Raw genomic sequence first — 25,036 nt, 5'->3', positions numbered from 1 at the left:
TTAACACCCACAACTCTTCCTGCAACTTGTTTGTCCTCAATGTATAATATCTTTTCACTAGGAGGATGTAGAATTATATGCATTATACCTAGTTTTTTCTTTATCAATTTACAATCATTGATCAAGTTTCAACACAACTTTGAAATTTTGACCAATAGACAAGTGGTTGTTATGAGTTTGAGTGAGTGAGTGAGTTGGGTTTAACGCCACTTTTAACAGTATTCCAGTTATATCACGGAGTGTCAGCTTAATGTGGGAGGAAAGCCCAAAGTGATGCAGGTCTCAGACGTTAACCACTTCGGTGAAACCCACGAGCACGGGTATGGTGCTGACAAACCTAGAAACAAAATCAGAGCGAACCAGGATTCGAACCCGTGCCCTGAATGAGTTTAAGGCTTCTTTGAACAGGTCAGTAATATTACAGTTGAGGTTAATGTGTGAAGAAAGCCAAAAGCAAGTCTTGGATATTGCTTAAAGAATGTCACTCATGTTAAACAGAAATCACACAATTACATTTTCACAGTCCAAAGGCATAATCACAGAATGTGATGCCTTACACCACTGGGGCTGCCGCCACCCTCATTAGAGAAATGTTTCAAAAATGTCCACGATATATACTGAACAAAACAAGTTAGAGATCATGAATATTTTTGGGGACAATTTTATGATAGTGTCCTCAAGTCTTCAATACAAAAAATATCCCCCAAAATATTCATGATCCCTAACTCATTTTGTTCAGTATATTAAGTCAGCCTGTAAATTAGAGTGAGTGAGTGAGTATGGTTTTACACCGCTTTTAGCAATATTCCAGCAATATCACGGCGGGGCACACCAGAAATGGGCTTTACACATTGTACCCATGTCGGGAATCGAACCCGGGTCTTTGGCGTGACGAGCGAGCGCTTTAACCACTAGGCTACCAAACCGCCCCTGTAAATTAGAGTGAGCGAGATAAAACTCATCACCATGGCATTGTTTGAGCCATTAAAAATAAGAGTTTGATGAGGCAGATCAGAGATTTTTTGAAACGTTCAACCACACTGGGGTGACAACACTATCAGCCATGTGACACTCTGACAATCCAATCCTCATTAGTCTTACCCCAAGCGTGGGATGCACGGGACCTATTCAGCCACTGAATCCTAATTCCCTCTTGAGCAGCTACAGTGAGTGAGTGAGTATGGTATTACGCCGCTTTTAGCAATATTCCAGCAATATCACGGCGGGGGACACCAGAAATGGGCTTCACACATTGTACCCATGTCGGGAATCGAACCCGGGTTTTCGGCATGAAGAGCGAACGCTTTAACCACTAGGCTACCCGAACGCCCCGGAGCAGCTATAGAGCAATAACAACAAAGAACTTGCTGTGCATCCACTGTGTATTTCCCACAGCTACATTTCATATCAAAACATGATCTTCAAATTAACATTTTCATCATGTACATCAAGGTCACTCTTTACTTAAATACAATGAGATTTCTAGTGAAAGATTTGGTGGTGAATAGCATCATTCACATTAACACAAGAATGATAAAATATTTCAGTAAAAGACCTATTACCATATAAGAGCCACAGTAGTATTGTCAATTCAGGAACTCGAGGAAAATTTACAAATGCAACAAATATGGCAACAATTTAAACAGTATACAGAGTAATATGAGTATTGACAGCCATTCCTAACAGGTCAATTTCGGCTTTATTTTGATACAACTTGCATTAAAAACCTGAATGTTCAATCATGGTAACTGGACAATACACATAATGAAATCAAGAAAACCTGTGACTCTTGAACTCTCAAAATACAATAAACAAGAACCATTTTAAATACCATTATGCTGAGGAGTTTGAAGCACTGTTACCATGGTTACCGTATTAAAAATAATAAACACTGATCAAGTACATGATGTATTTATAGATACTGGTACAAAGAATAACAATGTTTCAAACCCTCGACCATTCTGTGCCAGGCACAATTGCTCAAATTTGTAAGAAATCCATTAAAATATACATTATCCATAAGCAGAAAACAGTCTTCCCGTTCCTTGTTTAGAGTCACAATGACAATCTGGTGAGCTATATTCATAAATGTAGTGTTACTATATTATTTCATATGAAGCGGAGTGTAGACAATATGGCTTGAAGATAAACTTGTACACAGAACAATATTGCTGAAAACCTTTGTTAACTCACAGTATATACACAAACTGTTCCATCTACAAGTAGGTAGCTTGACTGTCGTTCAAATTCAAATTAGGATCAATTTTACCAGATCTGCTTGAGTCTACAAATACCTGTTTTCTGGATACTTCACACTCAAACCTCCAAAATTCAGTTGGTTATTTTGAAATCAAATCTGACCATCATCTCTGAGTTAATCCAGCAAATATACAACATCATTGATATGTTGAATTTAGAAATCTTGAAGGCAAAATAATGAAATTTTACATATTTGTCTACTGAAAATGATTTTGCAGCTTCAATGCAATCAACATTTATTTAACATGTTAACTAGTCCAAAATGACAATCACGTTATGAAAATAATTTTGGCAAATAGCTTTTAAAACTATGTCAGTTATAGTGATTGATAAGCTGAGAATGAAATAATCTAGTTTCAAACCTACGTGTTTCTGTCACAAAGGAATGTTTATTCTATTACAGAGGATATTCACACATCTCTTGAATACTTTAAACAGATTAAGGACCAATGCAATATCATATACTTGTACATTTTGGGGACAGGTTTGCCATTACATGTACTTGTAAATCAACACGAATGAATTGGAATTTATGTGAACCATATCCCATGCTATTTTTTAATGATTTGTAAAGTTATTTGTCAAACTGTATATCACACAAATACATTAGTCCCTGGTGGGATACATGGCACAGCAAGGGGAGATAACTGGGTTTGGCATGACAGTAACAACTGGCAAAACGTAACAATCAAGCCAACAATAGCATTTTCAAAAACCTCGTTGCTTTATCAGATACCATATCAGATACGTGGGTACATACAGTTCTTCCAAAATAACATCATAAGATATCTATTGCGGATGTAAGTCAAACCAATTACGATAAGTCTTGGATAGTGAGGAACTGAAGAAGTCCTCTACATGATATTGTAAGTAGCACTAGTTCAAAGTTCTTAGTCTTGAGCACTTTGACATCCATCATTCAGTATCATCAGCTTTGCATATATATTTATAAGGTATGTAAGTAATCCACAACGAAACGCTGTGAACATTTCTGCGATTCTGTACCACTCCCACAGAATCTGTCTATGACTGTGTCTGGTAGAGGCCCAAAGTACAGTGTTTCACTGGGTATCACAGTTTATGACCAAGCAGAGCTGCGTTATGGTACGCCGCTGTGCACGCAAGAGATGCAGCAGGCAGCAGATGCTGCTGCTACTGCTGCTGGTGATGATGACAACTCGTGGTGGATCAAATCTGCCACATGTCCAGCAGAATGCTGGGACAAAACAGAACATTTACGAGTTCTTCAAAGTTTAAATCCTGCCTCAGTTCCTTGCTGATGACGCATTGCCTGGTGCGATGGACATCTCACCTCCTGTACCCCCGTCCCGAGGTGGACTCTGAACAATAGAAGGGAGGAATCATTTTCATCCCTTAAAATAAGTCAACAGAATTAATTTGTGCACATTCAAACCATGTACAATATAGCAGAAAACAGAAAACATATCAGAAAATGTTTTAAGCATAAATACATTGACTTGAGATTACATAATACATTCTTGAGAAAGTAATCAACAGAGTGATGTTGATATTACAAACATCTGTTGACAACTGCACAAATATGAGAGAGTAAGGAGAATTAGAGAATAACCAACAAGCTATGAGGAATCAAGGATCATCTTGACCAAGTGAATGAATGGTGTTAATTCTGATCCTTTGGTGAGGGACTTACAACATTCATTCAGATAATCCGTAATTCTGTGTTCAAACAGGTTATTTTTACTTATTGACTTTTTATCAGAGAAATTGAAAAATAACCCATGTGAAATGTCAAACCAGCAGGGAAACTTCACTCTATTGTTCAGATAACATAATGAAAGAAATGTGTGATGTCATGAACTATGGAGGATGTCATTCCGTGTTATTCTCAACAATGAAGCACTGTGACTAAATAACACATGCAAATATCAGAAAGTTATGACACACGATCATTCTACTCTTGGGTAATATTACTTCTAATGGGAATGAGTGAGAATGGTTTACATTTCTTTCAGCATTATTGCTGCCATATCGTAACAGAGGACAACAAGAATTGTATCCATGTTAGGACTATGTTGTATCATGGAGTGTCACTTAAACATGAGAGGAAACTGCTAACTAATGCAAATTATGGACATTAACCACTTTGATGGAATCCGTGAGCACTTGTATGACATTGATCATTCTGACAAACTAAGGACATTGGATTCAAACCCATATCAGCAGATACCAGCATGACAATTGGGAACATTTTTGCACCAAATCTGCACCGGTACAAGGAACAAATGCTTACTTGTGGGTTTTTTTCATGCCTGACATTGCATTGGTTATATTTCTTAAGCTATTAATATTAATATTTTCGTATCATAAGTTCTGGAAGCTGTTGTACAAAACAACCTTAGCACTATGACTGTCGAAAGTCTATGTTTCGGTATGAGAGTTCCGATCACTTTTGTGCTAAGATCGCTTTATGCAATGGCACCCTGTTCAGTCAAGGCCAAAATGATGAAGATCTCGTAAAACAGTTAAGGACGATAAATATGGTATATGGCTACAGAGGCTTTGAATTACGCAATGGGGTGATACAACATGTACAAAGAGATACTCAAGCATACCAGACATTCATGTTAGCTATCTAAGCATCTCAATGTTCACAAAACCTAAAAAGCTGAATTGTGTGACAGTTCATCACACTATGGAAAATGCCGACAGAAACTAACAAAACTACATGAAGCAATAAGGTTTACAGGTATGTACATAGCCAGCTTATAGCTGTTACCTTCAATGATACAGGCAGGATTGAGAAAACAAAATGTTTACAGCAAAAGCTATCTGTTCCATAACAACACAACAGAAAATCAACAACAGGGAATCTGTCTCACCTTGACATGAATCTGATTTTTTAACACTGCAGATCGAAGTATCAAGGCCTGGAAAAAAATATAATCAAGTTGAATATTTTGTCATATATTTTCCATCTCTTTCATCATTATTGAACATAAATACTTTGCATTAAATGAGTGAGTGAGCGATATGGGTTTAACGCCGCTTTCAACATTATTCCAGTCATATCACAGCGTGTCAGCTTAATGTGGGAGGAAAGCCTGAAGTATTGCAGGTCTCAGACGTTAACCACCTCTGTGAAACCCACGAGCACGGGTATGGTGCTGACAAACCTTGAAACATAATCGGGGCGAACCAGGATTCGAACCAACAATCATAGGTTTCTGGCGTGCCCAAGGGACGCAACTCTGCACAGGGAATCGTTGCATTAAATGAACAGGCAAAATATGTAAGCGAATTCAACTGACCTTTGTCCGTCTTTGGTACTCTTTCCCCATTGTTATCGCCTTCTGGAAGGTTGTGGCTCTCTGGTCTACATCTTGGGCATACAAGATCTGGAAGGGTCAAGGACAGTATTGACACACGACGTAGTTATGTACTCCACTTAAAGTTCAGTACAAAGATTGTTTCTACCAGGGAAAATAAAATAGTGAACTTAAACTTGACTTAGGACTGTATCTGATACTGACACTTTCATGAGTTTTAACATAACACAATAATGACTGGTGCATTCCACTATTACTAAGGCTAAAAAAGATAACAGTCTTGGTTCTCTGGGACCGCCCAGGTTATCATAAAGTCTTCCGGACATTTTGTTTTTATTTCTATATAAAAGAAAATCCTCATACTTAAAAACAATGTGATCCAATATAGCACACAGTTACTTCCCTTTACATGCACTTTTCTTTACAGCACATCTCGTGATATGATCATGGTGGCAATAGGAATTTTGCATGCTTGTTTATGTAGGGAGGCCCTTTCCCGGGTTGATGGTACACAACTGTTTATTTGGTTACATACTGGTTTGAACAAGCCAAAAAAAAACACACACACACCCCACCCACAATATTTTCAAAAGTCATTGCCGGAGAAACATTTCTAAAAAAAAATTAAGCCTAACGTAACACTCAAATACAGTAACAAACACACACTGGTATCAATTATGCACAGACAGCTGCAAGAAACTACACCAACAGCTTTCAGAAGACTTTTTCACACAGTAATTGTAATTGCCGCAAATCACTGAATATGGACTTACGACAGTCATAGTGCCACACCTTGTGATGAAATAAATCTAAAGTACCTTATTGTGAGAGTCTATGCGAGCGTTGATCTGCCCATCTAAAATCAGTTGCATCAGCTCATCCTCCAAGGCAGGGACGGTCGTATTGAAAGCTTCAGCCATTTTCTTCATGTCCGCTGACAGGTAAGGACTGAAGTACTACACGTAAGAAAAGAAAGTTCTCTATCAATAACAGAACCTTGACATGATTTATGTAGATGGTAACAGCTATCGTCTTTCACGATTCTTAATACATGGGCAGTTGCAGCAATCTTTCAGCTGTAACCATGGTAACTCGTAACAGAAGACACACGGGTGAGGGAGTGAAGCAATGTAGTTAACAGATGGATAGTGGAGAGTTGGTCATGCCTGATGATCTCATGCAAGTTTGTTTGATGTTAACACTATCCTCTAGGCTAGTAGGATTTCCCCTTTAAAAGCTTGCATTCCTGAAACTTCTGCTGTAATTAACTCAGCTATTGGGACTACCAACTAGCTGGCTTTTATCAAAGAAACTTGTTTTACAAGGCAGTTAGCAATATTAAAACAGTATGAAGAATCAAGGGCCAGGCAAACCAGAGATCAATTGCATGAGTAACAACACCATCAACAGGGCACAATGGCATGCAAGCAATACATGTTATGTTTTCATTAAATCATCAAACATGGCTTAATGAAGGCCTATTCTGCCCTGGAATACCCACTAGAGAAGGCATTTGGTAAAACTACTCCTGAATCTGTGTTGTGAGATCCACCAGAAGGAGGAAATAGCCAAGTGAGGAAGTTTTTGTTGTTTGTTGTTTAATGCCACACTCAGCAATTTTCCAGCTATATGACGGTGGTCTGTAAATAATCAAGTCTGGACCAGAAAATCCAGTCATTGATGTCATTAGCATCGATGACATGCATCAACCAAGCCAACAAGCCTGACCACAAGATCCCATTAGTCACCTTTTACGGCAAGCATGGGTTGCTGAAGACCTATTCTACCCCGGGTCTTCACGGGTCCCAAGTGAGGGAGTATGGCTTTTCATTCCTTTTAAAGATATTACAACAACAAATGGGCTTCAGACATTGGGGGATGAAACTAGGCCTTTGGTCATGTTGGTGTGATAAGCGAATGCTTTAACCACCCAGAAATGGCTAGGAGGGTAAATGGCAGTGCAGCAACTTACTTGGCACAGAGCTCTGTTCCTTATTTGTGTGTACAGCGTTGTTACATGCTGGGCCAGGTACATGTCTAACAACAAGTTATCCTGTAAGGAAAAATTAAGGTGATTAGGAGATTTGCGACTTTTGAAGAAATAAATGCCACAATGTTTTGTCACGATATTATTTTAATTCTTGATCTTCAGATTTTTTTAAAGAAAGAGATCAATAAAAAAAACATTTCGCTTTAAATATGTTTGTTACCTGAATATGTTGCCATGAGTGCAGCGTTAAGCTATAAACTGGTCTTACTATGTAACCTGTTGTCATGCAGTTTTACTTATAGCATACAGAAGGCAAGATATTTTGGTGGTACACACCTAAGTGTGCACATGGCAAAAGAAATAGTGCATTTCAGAGTGGGTACTTTCCCACTTTATTTAGGGTTATCAATTCGGTAAAGCAATCTAAAACAGGTCCTGCCTAATTACACACAAATGCAGTTAACATTTATTCCTATACATCAAACCGATTTCAAGAACTGATACTCATTCTACACGTTCTACAAAAGGTAAGTCTTAACATTAGAGCTGGGATGGGTAACTCGGGTACTCGGGTCGGGTGGGTACTGAGTAGGACCCGGGTACCCACAGGACAACCCAGAACCGTGATTAGTCACGTGATATATTGTTTAGTGACAAAAATGAACTGTTTCATAATTTGACCTTGAGCTCATATTGTCACCCAAAAGGTGATTCAATCGAGACCCCACCTAAGAGATCATGTACACTTAGTTTCATCGAATTCCAATCATAAATAAGTTATCTTTCATACAAGCTTTTTTCACTCTCATCTTACATGACTGACCCTGGCCTACAATGTCATGCAATCACAAGAGAAAATTACTTTTTGCAAACAACCATGATATTTGATAAGTATCAAGTGATTATTGAGAGTATCATAACTGATTAGACATGCTTAAATATTTCATAAATTAATCTGAAGGTTTGTGAAATTTGAACATTACCAATTAACGAAAACCACTTGGATAGCAATCGGATATGAAATTCTATGAGTTTTTAACTGGCAAAGCAATGATTACATAATTTAACCTTTAGTGACCTTGACCTTATTCGAAGTTCATGCGACTGAAACCCTGTCTTACAGATCATCTATACTACATGTACTAAGTTTCATCAAATTCCATTCATAAATACTGTGATTTCTTGTTCATCTCAGTGGCCTTGACCTTCAATGTCAACCAATCATTTGTTAGAAAGAGTCTCCAGGAAAATATAGGAAGAATATCAGGCATGGTTGAGAAAACAAACTGTGGCGGCAGCGGAGCTCAGTTTTGAACAAGCACATCAACAATCCCTTATAGGGGAATGTTCAGCTAAGAATTCAAATTATGGATGTTGAGACAATGTACTGACCTTGATTTCATCCAGCAACTTTAAACAGGAGGCGTACTTGGATTCATAAAATTTGTGTATAATATCCCGCAGCTGTGGTTCCAGCTCCAAGAACTGTTTGAAAGAACTGGAAGACAACATTTCAGTCAGCCACATTGTAATCAAACACAGGTCAAAAACAAAAATATCACAAAATATATGTAACAATATCAAAATGCTGTTTTATGAAATTTGATATAAAACATCCCCCTTTCCGTTGTATTTCCTGTTCTGCAAGACATGGGTTTTAATGCAGAGATTAAGATAACAGTGGATTTGTCTCGTAGACTAGGCCGAAAATAACAATCAGTTGTACACATATTCTCTAAGATCTACCGATGATTCAGCTAAAATTCGTAGCAATATGAACAAGAAAATTATGACAAGACTATGACCCATGACTAGACTACATCTTTTCAGGGAAGGAATAACTCATGAATAATGAGCCCACAACCTACTTTTCTGATGTTTGTAGAAGCATTACATTATCTTATTGAGTGAGTGAGTGAGTATGGTTTTACGCCGCTTTTAGCAATATTCCAGCAATATCACGGCGGGGGACACCAGAAATGGGCTTCACACGTTGTACCCATGTCGGGAATCGAACCCTGGTATTCGGCGTGACGAGTGAACGCTTTAACCACTAGGCTACCCGACTGCCCCTTATCTTATTGAGACTCACAACACCGGAAACAGCATGTCAACCAATCCGTACAGAAGGACACAAGTCAGCCCTGTTATTACACTATCTGGCTATAAAAGGGTTCATTGTGTATCTGGACTTTATAATCCATTAAATTACCATTGTCCAAGATTTCGTTCAATTTTGTTTACCTTAAATTCGACAAAATCATATATGAACTGATCGGCAAATCACACCACTCAACATTTGTCGCTTGGATACAAAGTCTTCAATCACTATTGAAATTTCTTTTCAGCTGTGTCATTGGCCAAGTATTGATAAGACTAAATCACCCATAGATCAGGGAGAAAATGTGTGAACAGCTGATTGCTATTTCTGGCTTATATCATGAGACAAATACATGCATAATCTTAATCTCTCCATATGAAACCTTGTCTGGCATACTGTATACAAATAACATTGAAATTGTAAATTATCGTGCTATGGTTTATCTTTCATGTTTTCATTGACCAAATTTGAAAATGGCCAAAAAAGTACAAAATATATTGCCACCATGACCATAACACCAGATGCGCAGTAAAGCAGTCTGCTTGTAAAGGGAAGCAACTGTTCGAGACGCTGAATTTTTAAGGATTTATTTTTTTGAAAATGGAAACAAAATCAAAATGTGCGGTGGACTGTGTCATGATGCAGAGGTGCCTGAGAACTCAAGACTTTTTTTCAGCCTCATACAGTTCCTTTGGACATGGTACATATTCACTACAATTATGCTTAGTTTCGATTTGTCAAGCTCCCTTATTGAAACCACTGATAATGCGGTTATCAGTGTCGACAGCAAGAAACACAATGGAAGGTTGTATCACATTCCCTCAGTCATATCACACATCCTCGGCTGTATACCATCTTCTCAATTGTATCCTACCCCCTAAGTTGTATCCCCTCGCATCTGCTGTATTCAACAGTACCGTGTACCTTCAACTGTGTCCTAGCCTCTAAGTCGTAGCCCTCCCATCTGCTGTATTCAACAGTACCGTGTACCTTCAACTGTGTCCTGGCCTCTAAGTTGTAGCCCTCCCATCTGCTGTATTCAACACACAGTACCATGTACCTTCAACTGTTTGCTCCCTTAGTTGTATCCCCTCCAATCTGCTGTATTCAACACACAGTGCCATGTACCTTCAACTGTTTGCCCCCTAAGTTGAATCCCCTCCCATCTGCTGTATTCAACACACAGTGCCATGTACCTTCAACTGTTTGCCCCCTAAGTTGTAGCCCTCCCATCTGCTGTATTCAACACACAGTACCATGTACCTTCAACTGTTTGCTCCCTTAGTTGTATCCCCTCCCATCTGCTGTATTCAACACACAGTACCATGTACCTTCAACTGTTTGCCCCCTAAGTTGAATCCCCTCGCATCTGCTGTATTCAACACACAGTGCCATGTACCTTCAACTGTTTGCCCCCTAAGTTGAATCCCCTCCTATCTGCTGTATTCCACACACAGTACCATGTACCTTCAACTGTATCCTTCCCCCTTAGTTGAATCCCCTCCCATCTGCTGTATTCCACACACAGTACCATATACCTTCAACTGTATCCTGCCCCCTAAGTCGTATCCCCTCCGTCCGCTATATTCCACACACAGTACCAAGTACCCTCATAGAGAATACTACACTCATTCTCATTAGATACCATTTTTACGAAACAAATGGACTATTTATGATCTGACTGAGCGAAAGCAAGGTCAGATACCATAGAAAGTTCACGAGTTTGCAATCAAAATGGTTCGGTTTCCTCGATCTATCAGCTGAATTTATATCATGTGTTGTGGAGAGAATATAAATAAAACAAAACAAACATTGTTTCGGTTCATGTTACATGAACATTAGCACAAACGCCACAAACGCCAAATCAGATCGTGGCATTCGTTTCACGTGCAGAAAATGAATGCTGACACGTGATGCATTGCAATCGCCAGTGCAGGCTTTTCGTTCGTTGGAGCAAGACACACATTACGTGGTCTTTATAGGAACTAGTTATCGTTGGACCAATATTCGTGGTCTTGGTATAAACTAGATGGGACAATATTCGTGGCCCTTAGAAACGTTAAGTGTGTACTTGCTCCTATAGTAAATTAATAATTCCTGCATTCTAGGTCATGGACCTTGCATAGTTTTCTTATTTTTCATTTAAGAAGAGAATCACGTTTAGTTCCCCACAATATCATATAGAGAGAATCACGTTTAGTTCCCCATTCTGTCATAGAAAGAGAATCACGTTTAGTTCCCCATTAATCGTATAATTTACAGTGTAGTAGAAAAGACAGGTATACACGTGAACGTCGTCGCCTTCCACTGCGCAACAAACATTGGTAGCAGAGCATACGCAACATCATGTCCGTACCATTTTGGAAGAGGGAAATCAGAGTGTTCGCCAAACACATTCATGTTAACTGTACCACCCTATACTGAAGACATGGAAAATCAACAAACTCAAGTCTGCTTTGAACGAAGGGCAAGGTCACCACCGGAATAAGAAAAGACAACCATGATCTACTCACAGCATTTTATGCTAGAGATATGCTAGGGGAATGTTATTGTTCAATCAATATTTGGGATATTTTGGGCCACATAATCAGAAATCAGACACACTTCTACGGAGTTAAGAAATGATTTGCATTGGAAACGTTCACTGTAAGTGATCTGGTCGTGTAGTCGTGAACAAACAACTCCCGAAACAGTGCCACAAAATACGCTTTGAAGGGGACACTGATGGCATAACCGGATCATCACAAGTAAGTCTAGATATCTGTCCAGATAGTTTAAACTGACTTCATTTCACCACGCTTATCCTTTCACGTTAAATCAAATTGAAGTTGAGAAAGTGGTCGGGTGCGTCACGCTTATGGGGACCCTCGATCTATTGATCGGTAGTCATACATTGCAAATGGATATAGCTCGATTATATCATATCTGTAGAAGCTCTATGCATAACTAATGTAGAATGCAAACCGAATGTGATGTGTGTGACTATCTTTTTCGGTGTGTTGTGTTGAAGTGTTTGTAAATATCACTCGCACTCATAAGATTTCATTCAATAGTTGCCTTGTGGTTGAAAATGGATGACGATTTTTTATGAATGAAAAAAGTAGTCCATGTGTGACAGAGGTCACAATCAAAACGAATAAAACGATATCAACCTTGTACAACACACGGGTAACGTACGGATTTAGTATCTTACCACCTGTATCTTCACCACGTGGGTAATAAAACTGTATCATGCCCCCGAAGTCATATCCCCTCCCATCTGCTGTATTCAACACACAGTACCATGTACCTTCAACTGTATCCTGCCCCCTAGGTCGTATCCCCTCCCATCTGCTATATTCAACACAGTACCACATACCCTCAACCGTTTCATGCCCACTCAACTGTGTCACATCCCATCCCCTCAGCTGCATTACATCCCCATCCATATCACATCCCCACAGCTGCATCACATTCCCATCTATATCACATCCCCACAGCTGCATCACATTCCCATCCATATCACATCCCCAAAGCTGCATCACATCACATCCCCACAGCTGCATCACATTCCCATCCATATCACATCCCTACAGATGCATCACATTCCCATCCACATCACATCACCTCAGCCATATCACACACCTCAGTTATATCATGCCCACTTGGTTGAAATATACTACTCTAACAAACGAACAAACATCTTTCATATTACTGTAGTTATCTTGTCATGCCATGACTGATTAAGTATAGCAATATGAAAGAATCAGGTGTTCTTTACCTTCTACTAAGTAGTATACATCAACTCAGTCATATGACGCCCTTCAGTTATCAAGACCCCACATCAGCCCAAGGGGCAGTAAGGCCGATAAGGGAGTTTAGGGTTGAAATAACATATGTTAAGAAAAGTAACAAACAATAACATCTACACACCTGCTAGAAAGGACGTTTCTCTGTAACTCTTGTCTGTCAAATGAAGCTAGGGCACATAGGGCACCATACGTTGCTACATTGCCGGCAGACAAAAGCTGAAACAACACAGTATTATGGGACTTCATTACAACAATTAACATTACTTTCTAATCATTTATGGCATCTCATATTTTTTACTTACGCCAGACCAATGTTTTTTTTATTGCATAACAGTTTTGTTTGTTGTTCAACGCTGCACTCAGCAATATTCCAGCTATATGACGGCGGTCTGTAAATAATCGAATCTGGACCAGACAGTCCAGTGATTGTCATCATGAGCATTGATCCACGCAATTTGGATACAATGACATGCATCAACCACCCAATCCAGTTAGTTGCTTCTTACGACAAGCATAGTCGCCTTTAACGACAAGCATGGGTTGCTGAAGACCTATTCTACCCCGGATCTTCACGGGTCTCTTTTCTTGTAATACAGATCTGCCAAACTGACTATTTCCTTATCTCAAAAAGGAAAATAATGATAAATGATGTTGCAACCTACAACACTAAAATATCAATTGATTTATCCAAGGAAGGGAAGCAACTCTTTCAAAAGTTTCACTTGCAATAATAGTGTATATGTCATTGGATCACTGCTGCGTCCCTGACAGACGAATCACTTGATATATGTTGTTTAAGGATTTGTTATTGTTACTATTTCTCGTACTGTTTTGAAAATGGGCTTCAGCAGAAGTGTCACAAACCAAACTAGAAAAGTTTCTAAATAAGGAAAAACTGAAAAGAAGCTTTCTGACGCAGATGGTTATTTGTCATCAAATGCTATGGCCACATGCCCTGCTGCGTCTGATTTTCGGCTTCAGGAAGTTTTGCTTCTTGGAGTAGCAGAAATTGATTTCTGAGTAGTTACGTCACAAGTGTGGATTATTTAACACTTTCAAGGTTGCGTTATTTCCTCCTCCATTTAAACATTTGGCCCCATAAATCTGTACCACAAGCATTTTTATTTATTGACATAGGCTTATTTTCCCCCCCATGCAGCCAATTTGGTCTGTAGAATCCGTAATACAAGAAAAAAAATTGGTCTGGTCTTATTAACATGAATAATGGTCAATTGCTTTTTATCAAATTGTTCATGTAAGAATTAACTCCCTACCTCTGGAAAATCACAGTGATCAAAGCTAGCTTGAAGAAAATATTTGGCTGCTGATTTGTATTTTTTAGTAGCGAGATCTGCCAATCCTGCTGCACATCTTAACTTTGTCTGGATGAATTGCCCATCTTTTACATGCTGAAAACAAATGTCACAATCATAACAGAATGAAAAGGTCAATACTATAACGGCAAGAACAAGAACCTTGAAAACTCTCATATTGTTATTTGAACAGTTAGACTTGAACAAGAAAGATTTAATCACTAGACTACCCCGACTACCTCAGTTTTCCTAAAAAAACTTATTTACCATAAATAACATCATTACAATTTTTTTCAACTATCCTCATCACAGCTCATTGCTACCAAATGACATTAACTTTTTTATGAATGAGTACAAGAAATCTCTAAACCAATGAGCAAAGGAAGAAATCAATTGTAGATCAGTAGTATTGAACAAGTAGAACAGCTGTGCACATAATTACCTCTGTGGCTTCGGGTGTCGCTTCTGCTTTGTTCACGTAACTCTGGACGTGAGACCAGTTCTGAAGGTACACACTAACCTACAAGCAGAACAGAAACTACACATTCACCAAACATAACAGACATCAAATAGTAATTTTCAACAAATCCATTAAAGAAACAAAGGACAAAGTCATGAATACACAATGTCATTTAGAGAGTGGTCAAATGTAAGAAATGTTGTATTTGGGATAACACTTTCTTTGTAAAGTACAGATTCTAGTACTAGTCTCATCTTCAGAAGATGCATGATCCCGAGGTAGGAGCCGAGAATAGTGGAGACTAAGGGTAGAGTTCGGCGAAAAGTAGTGTTCAGGTGCACTAAATCTGTATCGTCCACCGTAGAGCAGGACAACGGACGTTTAGGAGCCAAAATCGTTATGTCACTGTTCAGTTCAGGAGCAGAAGTCAATAGGCACTCGCCAACACAAAGCGAGGAGATTAATCAATCAAGTAGACGGCAAAAGGACCCAAAGACTTTATCCAGATTTGTAGCTACATCCGTCTACTAGTCTGAGAGGGAGCATAATATGTGGTGAAGTTGCAGAGAGGACAACAAAAGATGATAAAGTATCTTTGGTCAAAGTACTATTGGGAAGCTGGAGTCTATCCTCAATCCAAATCAAGACCATAGCCAGATCTGCAGTGTCAAAACTGCCTTAGGAAGAAGCAGGGCAATGGATCCACAGAAGGTGCGACTGTCGATGTCATAGGCTGAAGAGAAGCCGGAACAGACATTACTGTATCCGTAGAACGTTGACGTCACGGCTTGTAAGAGACTGAGGTTGCTGCGTCGGGATGGAGGTTAAATCATTAGGATTAGGAAGTATCTGTGTGGAAGACTGTAGTTTCACTGGACGATGTGGTACAGTCATGATAGGTGGATTCGAACCGAAGGTTGAGACGGGGAACCTGTGCGGGGCATTGGAGGAAGAGTGCCATATGTGGCCTTTTGGGAAGGGCATCTGCTGGTAGTGGCCGAATGATGAGGTTTGTCTCTATACATGAAAAGAGGAAAATTCACAGTGAAGAGAGGGATAGAAACTTGGTCGAGGACGGTAATCTGGGTAGTTTTCTTTGTTATTTTCGATTTTTCAGCAGACTTAGAAAGCAGGTCTTGTTCTCTACACAGACACTTGTGAAGATAAATGCTCAAATATTCATCGAGTAAGTCAACACACTGAGAACCATGAGCGACTGCGCCAATCTGAACAGACATCATGGGGGTCTGAAGGGGAAAAACCTGTCTACAAGTTAGACACGCAGGAAGATGCATAGCCTGTTCATCCATGTTGAAAAAAAACGACCAAAGAGGAAGAAGTCTTGAAGTCTTCAAAGAGGGAAAATTGGAAAAAAGAGATAAACCAAATGGATTCTCTTGTGAGTTGCATGTCACCACACCGAGGCGCTTAGAAAGAGAACTAGTTGGCTGGGGAAATCATGTGTTCAGCATGTGTAGGTTGACCGGCATGAAAGCGTGCATGACCCAGATTGATGGGAGGAGACCATGGAGATGCTAGTTGCGTTTGTGTGGGTTGTTTTTTCAGAAGTTGGAAACCTTTGTTCATGTTGTTTTGGCATGTTCCCACTTAGGATCGAAAGAAGAATGATAAATGCACAGTGTGAGATAGGATAAGTTTTAAAATATACAGTATTTTATTCAATTTGATTAGAGATAAATTGATATGACTGAAATATACTGAAAAACAAAAGTTCCTGTGACATTGAATAAGATTTAATGCAAAGTTATGTTTTTTACCAAATCTGAAACAATTTCGGTTTGCATCAGATAAAAGACTCCTGTAAGTGTTCAAATGGTTTAATTTGCCATACTGACTTCAGAAAATGTGTGATTTCATAAAAAACATGAACATGCCAAAATGTCAATTTACAAATCAATAGCATGTGTGTCCACCTCTGGCTGCGATGCAAGCAACACATCTTCATCTCATGGAATGGACCAGGCGTCACAGAGTGTCCTGTGGGATATCTGTCCATATCTGCTGGAGCATGTTTGAAGTTCCTGGAGTGTCTGTGGAACATATGGTTGACGTCGAAGGCGTCGAAGGCTCATCCAACATGTGTTCGATTGGTGAGAGATCAGGGGAGCGAGTCGGCCAGGGGATGACATTCACGTTGTTTTGTTGAAAAGAATCCTGAACAAGTCGAGCAATATGAGGCCGGGCATTGTCATGTTGAAAGGTAATGCCTGGGCCATGACGACGCAAAAACGTTAGAACAACAGGGCCGATGATCTCGTCATGGTAGCGCTGTCCATTGAGATTTCCCTCTACCACTATCAAACGGGTCCTCTGTCTTGCTGTAATCCCACCCAATACCATAACGCTGCCGCCCCCGAACCGATCTTCTTCCATGACACAATGATTAACTTAACGTTCACCTCGACGTCGGTACACTCGAATCCGTCCATTGTTGTGGCTGAGGTGAAAACGAGACTCGTCAGTGAATTGAACTTGTCTGCACCACTGTAGACATGCTTGGAGGTGGTTTCTTGTCAAAATGGGACGTCTGGCGGGTCTTCTGGCGACAATCCCTGCACATCTGAGGCGGCGCGTACAGTTTGTGAAGATATTCGTCGATCGAAGGCGGGGGATGCTTCTAGCAGTCACTGTTGCTGGCTGGAATCGATTTCATAGGTGTGTTGTTCGAATCCAGTTGTCTTGTCAATTATTGGTTACGCGTGGCCCGTTAACGCATGTTTTTATACCCATTCTTGGGTAGTGAAATGCATGTGGCCTGCATAAAAGTCAACTTTTGCATTGAATGCATGCTTTTCTGGAGCAGTTACATTTTTGTGACTTGATTCCATACATGTACTACAATATTGAAAACAAAACTTTACTTGTTTGAAAAATACACTAAAATATTGGGTGTCACAGGAACTTTTGTTGTTGAGTATATATACTCGCCCGTTAGGACAAGCGTTTGTTTCTCGCCCTTCACATTCTGCCACTCGTCAATACGAGCAGACAAGTAGATTTTTCGAGACCCAGTTGTACATACATAATTCACCTGTTCATCATAACCTAGATGCAAAGCCCTTTGAGTTTACTGATTATGTAAAATAATCAGAAGAATGATTATTTATGCTCAATATTTTTATTAACACTAATATTCAAGGGCTTAAATTGTAAATGTATCTGATAAAAAACTTTATTTATTTACACAGGTAGAGATGTTTATTTTTCCAATGTCATACCACTTTCTTCACCTTCACCATCTCAATAAGAACCACCAAATGACAAATATTTTTGAAAGACTATCAAATCTGAAAGTATTACCTTTATAACATTTAAACACATGTTTACAACATGTTTTGGATTTGTACAGTAGTCCCTTGCCCTTGAATAGCACTTCAATGCATTGCTTAAGTCACCACAGTCTAGATAGTGATCTCCAAGGTCATCGTGGCCCCGCCTGAAACAACATAATATTGTCAAAGTCTGCTAACCATGCTAAATGCACAGCATTTCCAAATTGTTACTGAATAGTTTTGCAATAACAACAAAAAATTAATAACAATTTTAAATTGAAACTATATATGCAAATTTGTAATTCACTTTGATAGGTACAGATGCACACAAAACATTGGAGTTTGTTACTGAGCAAGCAATCTTATTAAACTCAAATGTTTTACTCCAAAATGACACCTCTCTGTGTGAAGATCTGTGCTGAGGACACTTCCAGAAGAGGTCGTGTCAGGTAAACTTTCTGATCAACCAATCAACCCAATTTGTTCAGAAAATAACTCCATCAAAAACAACATACCGTATACTTTCCTTGATAGAATTACTTTTGTAGTTCTTCAAGTCTGTGTCCAGTTTCTCCAGCTTGAGGGCAGCCTTCTTGGCTGTAGTTTCGATCCACTGAGTGTCTAGCGCCGGCACATTGTGCACAGCTCCCGCCACAGCATCAGGTAGAGTAGATGACCTGTAACACCACATACAACATATTTCTGGACTGTGAGCATGACAGGGTTTTACCTCGTCTTACAAAAGAAGGGGTCTGGGTACCTCAATATTTCTTTTTAAGGGTCCTTGCAGGAAATTTGAGGGTCCTGTAAAGTAATGACATGCTGTACTGTACATCTTTCTGGACCATGAGCATGACAGGGTTTTACCTCGTCTTACAAAAGAAGGGGTCCGGGTACCTCAATATTTCTTTTTAAGGGCCCTTCCAGGAAATATGAGGGTCCTGTAAAGTAATGACATGCTGTACTGTACAGTACATTTAGATAATTATTTTAGAGTCTGTAATGAATCGTGGACAGTGGTCATGCTTAATGGATGAAATAACAGACACACGCTCTTGAAATGCATAATGCTGTAGTTGCAATGAAAATTGTGCATCGTCCAGTACAGTATATTTTGTGCATACTAGATGCACATTTGTGAGTCGCATAAAACAGTTTTGATCTGTCTTTGAATCCATGGATTTTATTTTCACAGACAATGGAAGGAAACAAAATTATTAACACTGATAATGTATTAAACTGTTCTATTTCTCAAAACTTCACCAGTGTTTGCAAATGAGCATGAAAGTCAAGGGGTACTTGTCATAGATAAAAGTCAAGAGTTTCAGATTTAAGGGATCCCAAGAATATACCCAAAGTTAAAGATAGACTTCAAGGACCTAAGACACCCATTAATTTAGAGTGCGTGAGTATGGTTTTACGCCGCTTTTAGCAATATTCCAGCAATATCACGGCGGGGGACACCAGAAATGGGCTTCACACATTGTACCCATGTCGGGAATCGAACCCAGGTCTTCGGCGTGACGAGCGAACGCTTTAACCACTAGGCTACCCGACCGCCCCCATTAATTTAGAACATTGCATCACTGGATGTCTTCTTACTAACCAGTGCTCAGAATTAAGTATGAAAGTCAAGGCGACTGATCCCTTATGTTGAAAGTTAAAGATTAAGGGGGATCCCTGGATTTGAACTACAGAGGCAAATCAGAAGAACCCTAGGACTTCATATCGAACATCGGTTACCACTTAATTTGTGTCCTGGTGAACTTCTTACACTTTCTATCTTCAACAACTTTCAGTCACACACTCAGGGTTAAACATCAACATAATTATGACAATCCGCTATTCAAGAATTTCAAACTACTCATTATACATAGTGAGTGAGTGAGTATGGTTTTACGCCGCTTTTAGCAATATTCCAGCAATATCACGGCGGGGGACACCGGAAATGGGCTTCACACATTGTACCCATGTCGGGAATCGAACCCGGGTTTTCGGCGTGATGAGCGAACGCTTTAACCACTAGGCTACCCGACCGCCCCTATTATACATAGTAGTCAATTTGGTTACATGATATACATGATATATACATCACTAAGTATGATTCATTAAATATAGATATTACTAGTAGTATTATGTTATCTGTGTTTTCAAACTGGGTCATTTACAAGTGTAAACTTGTAAGGCTAAAATACTCAAGCAATAAATGTTTACTAAATAATGTAAAGTTTGTCACTTGTTACGATGCAGTTCTTGCAGAAATCAATAAAATGCTTACGTTGACACAGCTTCTTGCAGCTTCCTATGTACAACTTGATACAGGTTTGTATTGTAGGTCGTCATCACATAGGTGAGAGCCATGCGTAGAGCTTCCACTTTGAGTGACGGACAGTGGTCCGATATGAACATCAGCCTGTTGAGTTTGGCCAGCCCAGAGTACTGGGAGGCATATTGTTCTAAATCCTGAGAAAGATATGTTAGACACAAGTTAGACATGTTAGAGGTACTTTGAAAATGGTATTGTGCTCTGCAGCTGTGTATTAGGTATCAGTATAGGTCTAGACATGCTAAATGTTGCAGCTAGCACCCTGCATGGACCCGCCACATTGTCTCTATGCAAATCAGGGTAATAACTGACATGATTAACACTAATAACAGTGAGATCAGCATTATAGCCAGTATACACATGATACAAAGTGGCGTTAGGACAATGATTAACAACTTGAATCAAGTTTGCTAGGAATGATAATTTGCCTGAGCCTATTTCAAAATGATCAGGAGCTTCTCACAATTTTTAGCTTATTTTGCCAACCTAGGTTAATATTAGTTCATAAAATGTGTGTGTGTGTGTGTGTGTGTGTGTGTGTGTGTGTGTGTGTGTGTGTGTGTGTGTGTGTGTGTGTGTGTGTGTGTGTGTGTGTGCTTTTATTTTGATAAACGCTGCACTCAACAATATTTCAGCTATATTATGGCAGCCTGTAAATAATGGGCCAGACAATCCAGTGATTGATATTATGAGCAACCATCCACATGTTCGGGGTACATTGACATGCAATCAATGAGGTCACAAAGATTCCTGGAGACCAATTCTAACCTGGGGGAGTAGTGCACTTTACCGGGCGCACTTTTTCAGATCCAATTAGCGCTGTGGGGGCTCGAACGCGCGCTTCGCCGGCTCACCGGTTCTGCTAAATAATGCGTTAATTAGCCGACGCTCTACCACTGGACCACAGGCGCTATCACATGTAATCAGTGCTCGTTTAACGGGTCATTAGAATCCCCATTGACATGCACGTGTAATCAGTAAACAGTGAATTGCGCATGCGTGTGACGTCACGGTCCGCGCTCCCATTCATCTTTTCTTGAAACCACACCCGCAATTGTTTTTGTCAACATGACCGACCAATGGGATTAACCGGATTAACGCTTGAAAAGGTAAGAATTTATGTCTAACCCTTGCCCAAAGCAGGCTAACCCTAATGACCGAAAACGGGTGTTGGATTGTAAAGACGTGTAAGTTTCCCTAAGACCGAAAAACGGGTGTTGGATCGTAAAGACGTGTAAGTTTCCCTAAGACCGAGAACGGGTGATTGATCGTAAAGATGTGTATGTTTCCCTAAGACCGAAAAGCGGTGTTTGATTGTAAACATGTGTAAGTTTCCCTAAGACCAAAAATGGGTGTTGGATCGTGAAGCGAGAGTCACCAGAGCGTGAGGCACGGTAACGGTATAACGAGACAGCGGTGGCACTATAGCGCGGTAATTGAGCGGATGGTAGAGCTCGGGCTGTGCCCGGTAAACTGCATTGTTGCCTAACCTGGAATCCCCATAGGTAGAAAATCTGTTAACAAAAAAAATAAAAACAATGTGAGGCCTTATGCTTATCCAATTTCCTGTCACTCACCACGGAGGGGTTGTCCACAGTGTAATGTTGCTCCTCCTCAACATTATCATTCTCCTCTGGTGCAGCGTCCACCTGCATGGGCTCCACTGCAGGCTGCTACAAACACACAACACATTAGCACACAGCTATCACAGCTGCTCATAACTAGGTACGCACATACACGACATGCACAAAGAAAGTCATAATCATGATAATATAAACTATAAAATTATTATTTTTTAGATTATTCAACAGTTTCAAACCAGTGATCAACCATAATAATTCCTTAACTTCTAAAATACCAGCCCTTTTGATCATGCTGGTAAGTGTATGTCCTGACACATCCAATTTTCTTATATATGTGAAACCATGGTAACAAAACATACTAATGACTGACCCCTTTTCTAATTTTCACATGATATAGCATGATATAGTATTACAATGGTACCATAATAATGTGTTAGCTTGGCAAAAACCATCATGACAGTAATTATGTTATAACCTTCTGATCGACAACTAATGTTATCAACATGATCAAGCTGTTAACATCTTATAATAATAAACATTTCAAATAACATGTTAAAACTCTAACATTCATCATCATGTCAGTTATGTCATGATCATTGATCAGTAAAAATCATAGTGATGTGATAGAATTGTATATTGTTCACCCTATTAAGCTACGATACAAATATTAACATGGTCAAATACAAGAATACATTTCCTAGACAGACTACATGACAGTGATAAACTCAGCAAAGGAACCACAGTAGCGAGGCAAACGCAACATAAGAGATAAGACATCCATACATACAAAACAACCTAATTCTTTTCTATTAATTCTTAACATTCACTTCATTGTTCAAGTAACTAAATCCCCCTTTATCATTTGGATTGTTTTTTTTAAAAAGTCCTCCGGTACTTCAGCATGTTCAGAACTTGAGCAATGTTCGACAGCTTAAACAGAGACCAGGCTTTATCGCCTGGAATCGATGTATCCCTTTAGACTTAATGAAAGTGCAATGTATCCAACTGATACATAGTCTCTGTGTAAAAAGGGTCATCGCATGTGCTCAACATAAACAAATTTGAGTGTGCAAATAACATGGGCAAGTTAGTGGTGTTTGAAGCACTAGAATCAAACTTGCTATACATATGACATCAAATTGGCCTCAGTCATTTAGGAATTAACAAGAAAGTAAATGGGTCCTTGACATAACCCCTGTTAAGTAGCCGACTTAATACTGAGTGCTGACATAAAGAAGACCATAAAACAGTACCCTCAAATAGTCACTGTAAGTCATAAGGATCAATTACTCGTATCATGATATATTCATTAGTTCCTACAACTATACTCATATAAAATAGTGAGCAACAGTTGACAATCCTGGTAATAATGACAAAAGGGATACATATTTCTTAGAGAAATAATTAATTCTGGTTCCATGTGTTACCAAGCAAGCAATTGTGGCAACCTTATAGTGTTTAATAGTAATCAGAGTAAAGAGTTTCACAGCCAAAACTTGATATTCATACTTATTACTTCTTAAGCATACTGATCATCCAAATTAGGAAGTAAATATGATGTTTTATTGGGGACACAGGGCATGTACACAGGAAGTTGACATCTACAGGCTGAGCATGCATAGTGGTGCTAATATTTTGTGAATATGCTAAAAAGTCTAAAAAGCTACATATGAAAATATAAATCCTCAATTGTAAGAAATAACATTGTGAAATTTAGCTTTATTTAACCATCCAATATTCAAACCGTCTAGTAATCATGGTAATATAGTACTGGTATCTACAATATAAGGCAGTGTCCATTTGAACAATGAAAAAATAATGTCAGTACAGAATAACTTATATTAGGTGCTATCATAAGAAGTCAATATCATCCCAAGCGTGAAATAAATGTTGATAACATAGCACCACGAGCAAGCTAGACAGTCTGCATTCTGAGTAAAAGTGAAACTCAACTTGACAGCAGACTCCACATACGAAAACATGGCAACTCGCTCAAATAAAAGCCTGCAGACAATATCAAGGACATCTGACATATCAGTAAACGTACTTTCATACAAATGGTAAACATGTTGAGATAATGACAACGCTGTGTATGATTAATCAGGAAATGAAAATCCCTTCTTCACGAGGCAGTCGACACAGTCTACTGTTCCAACATGCTTTCCGCCATGATGACGAACACCGCTCTCGAATAGGTATCGTCAGATGTTCAGATCGTCAAGTACATCAACTAAGTAGTAGAGGAAGTTTCTCTGAATTAAGTTTTCAAAATTTCACAACAAAACCTAAGCTAAATATTGTGTTTTAACCTGAAAAATTCCCTGCTGAAGCGGCAGAGGCATCCCTGATTCAACTTCCTGCGATAACCGGAAATCAATAATGCGCATGAAATCTCACGTGACTGTATGTGTATTCTCCGTACAGGGCAGTTCTGAAACAATGTTTGGAGCCCCTTAATCTTAATACCTGGACAAACTATTTCAAGTTCAACTACACGTCAAGTCAATAAATGACTCTCGCTGTTTATTAAAATTTAACAACGTATTCGAATTTTGAAATATAATGCATGGCTTATAAATGAAAGCAAATTCTTTGGACAAGGTGAAAAAAAA

At 39.2% G+C, this 25,036-nt stretch overlaps 1 protein-coding gene across 4 annotated transcripts; it reads right to left on the bottom strand.

The window, feature by feature from the left end:
* Window positions 1-1,368: 1,368 nt before the first annotated feature.
* Window positions 1,369-24,804, bottom strand: LOC124132747 (COP9 signalosome complex subunit 1-like). 4 transcript variants are annotated; one of them, XM_046496847.2, is made up of 14 exons: window positions 24,734-24,804; window positions 22,419-22,514; window positions 20,794-20,978; window positions 19,031-19,192; window positions 18,544-18,679; window positions 15,205-15,282; window positions 14,724-14,858; window positions 13,571-13,665; window positions 8,950-9,055; window positions 7,540-7,620; window positions 6,386-6,523; window positions 5,550-5,636; window positions 5,121-5,168; window positions 1,369-3,599 (listed from the first exon to the last, which is right to left on the bottom strand). In XM_046496847.2, the coding sequence occupies exons 1-14, from the start codon at window positions 24,764-24,766 to the stop codon at window positions 3,525-3,527; spliced, it is 1,455 nt and encodes a 484-aa protein (XP_046352803.1). In that variant the 5' UTR covers window positions 24,767-24,804; the 3' UTR covers window positions 1,369-3,524. The 4 variants fall into 4 exon arrangements, with proteins under 4 accessions (XP_046352803.1, XP_046352804.1, XP_046352805.1 ...); XM_046496848.2 differs by having other exon boundaries at window positions 22,419-22,511; window positions 24,734-24,798; XM_046496849.2 differs by lacking the exon at window positions 24,734-24,804 and adding an exon at window positions 24,472-24,715.
* Between the last annotated feature and the right edge of the window lie 232 nt (window positions 24,805-25,036).

This window comes from Haliotis rufescens, unplaced genomic scaffold, assembly GCF_023055435.1.
Source record: "Haliotis rufescens isolate VD_foot unplaced genomic scaffold, xgHalRufe1.0.p SCAF_11, whole genome shotgun sequence".
Taxonomy (NCBI): Eukaryota; Metazoa; Mollusca; class Gastropoda; order Lepetellida; family Haliotidae; genus Haliotis; species Haliotis rufescens.
The sequence above is the reverse complement of the archived record's forward strand: the minus strand, read 5'-3'. Positions and strand labels throughout refer to the sequence as shown.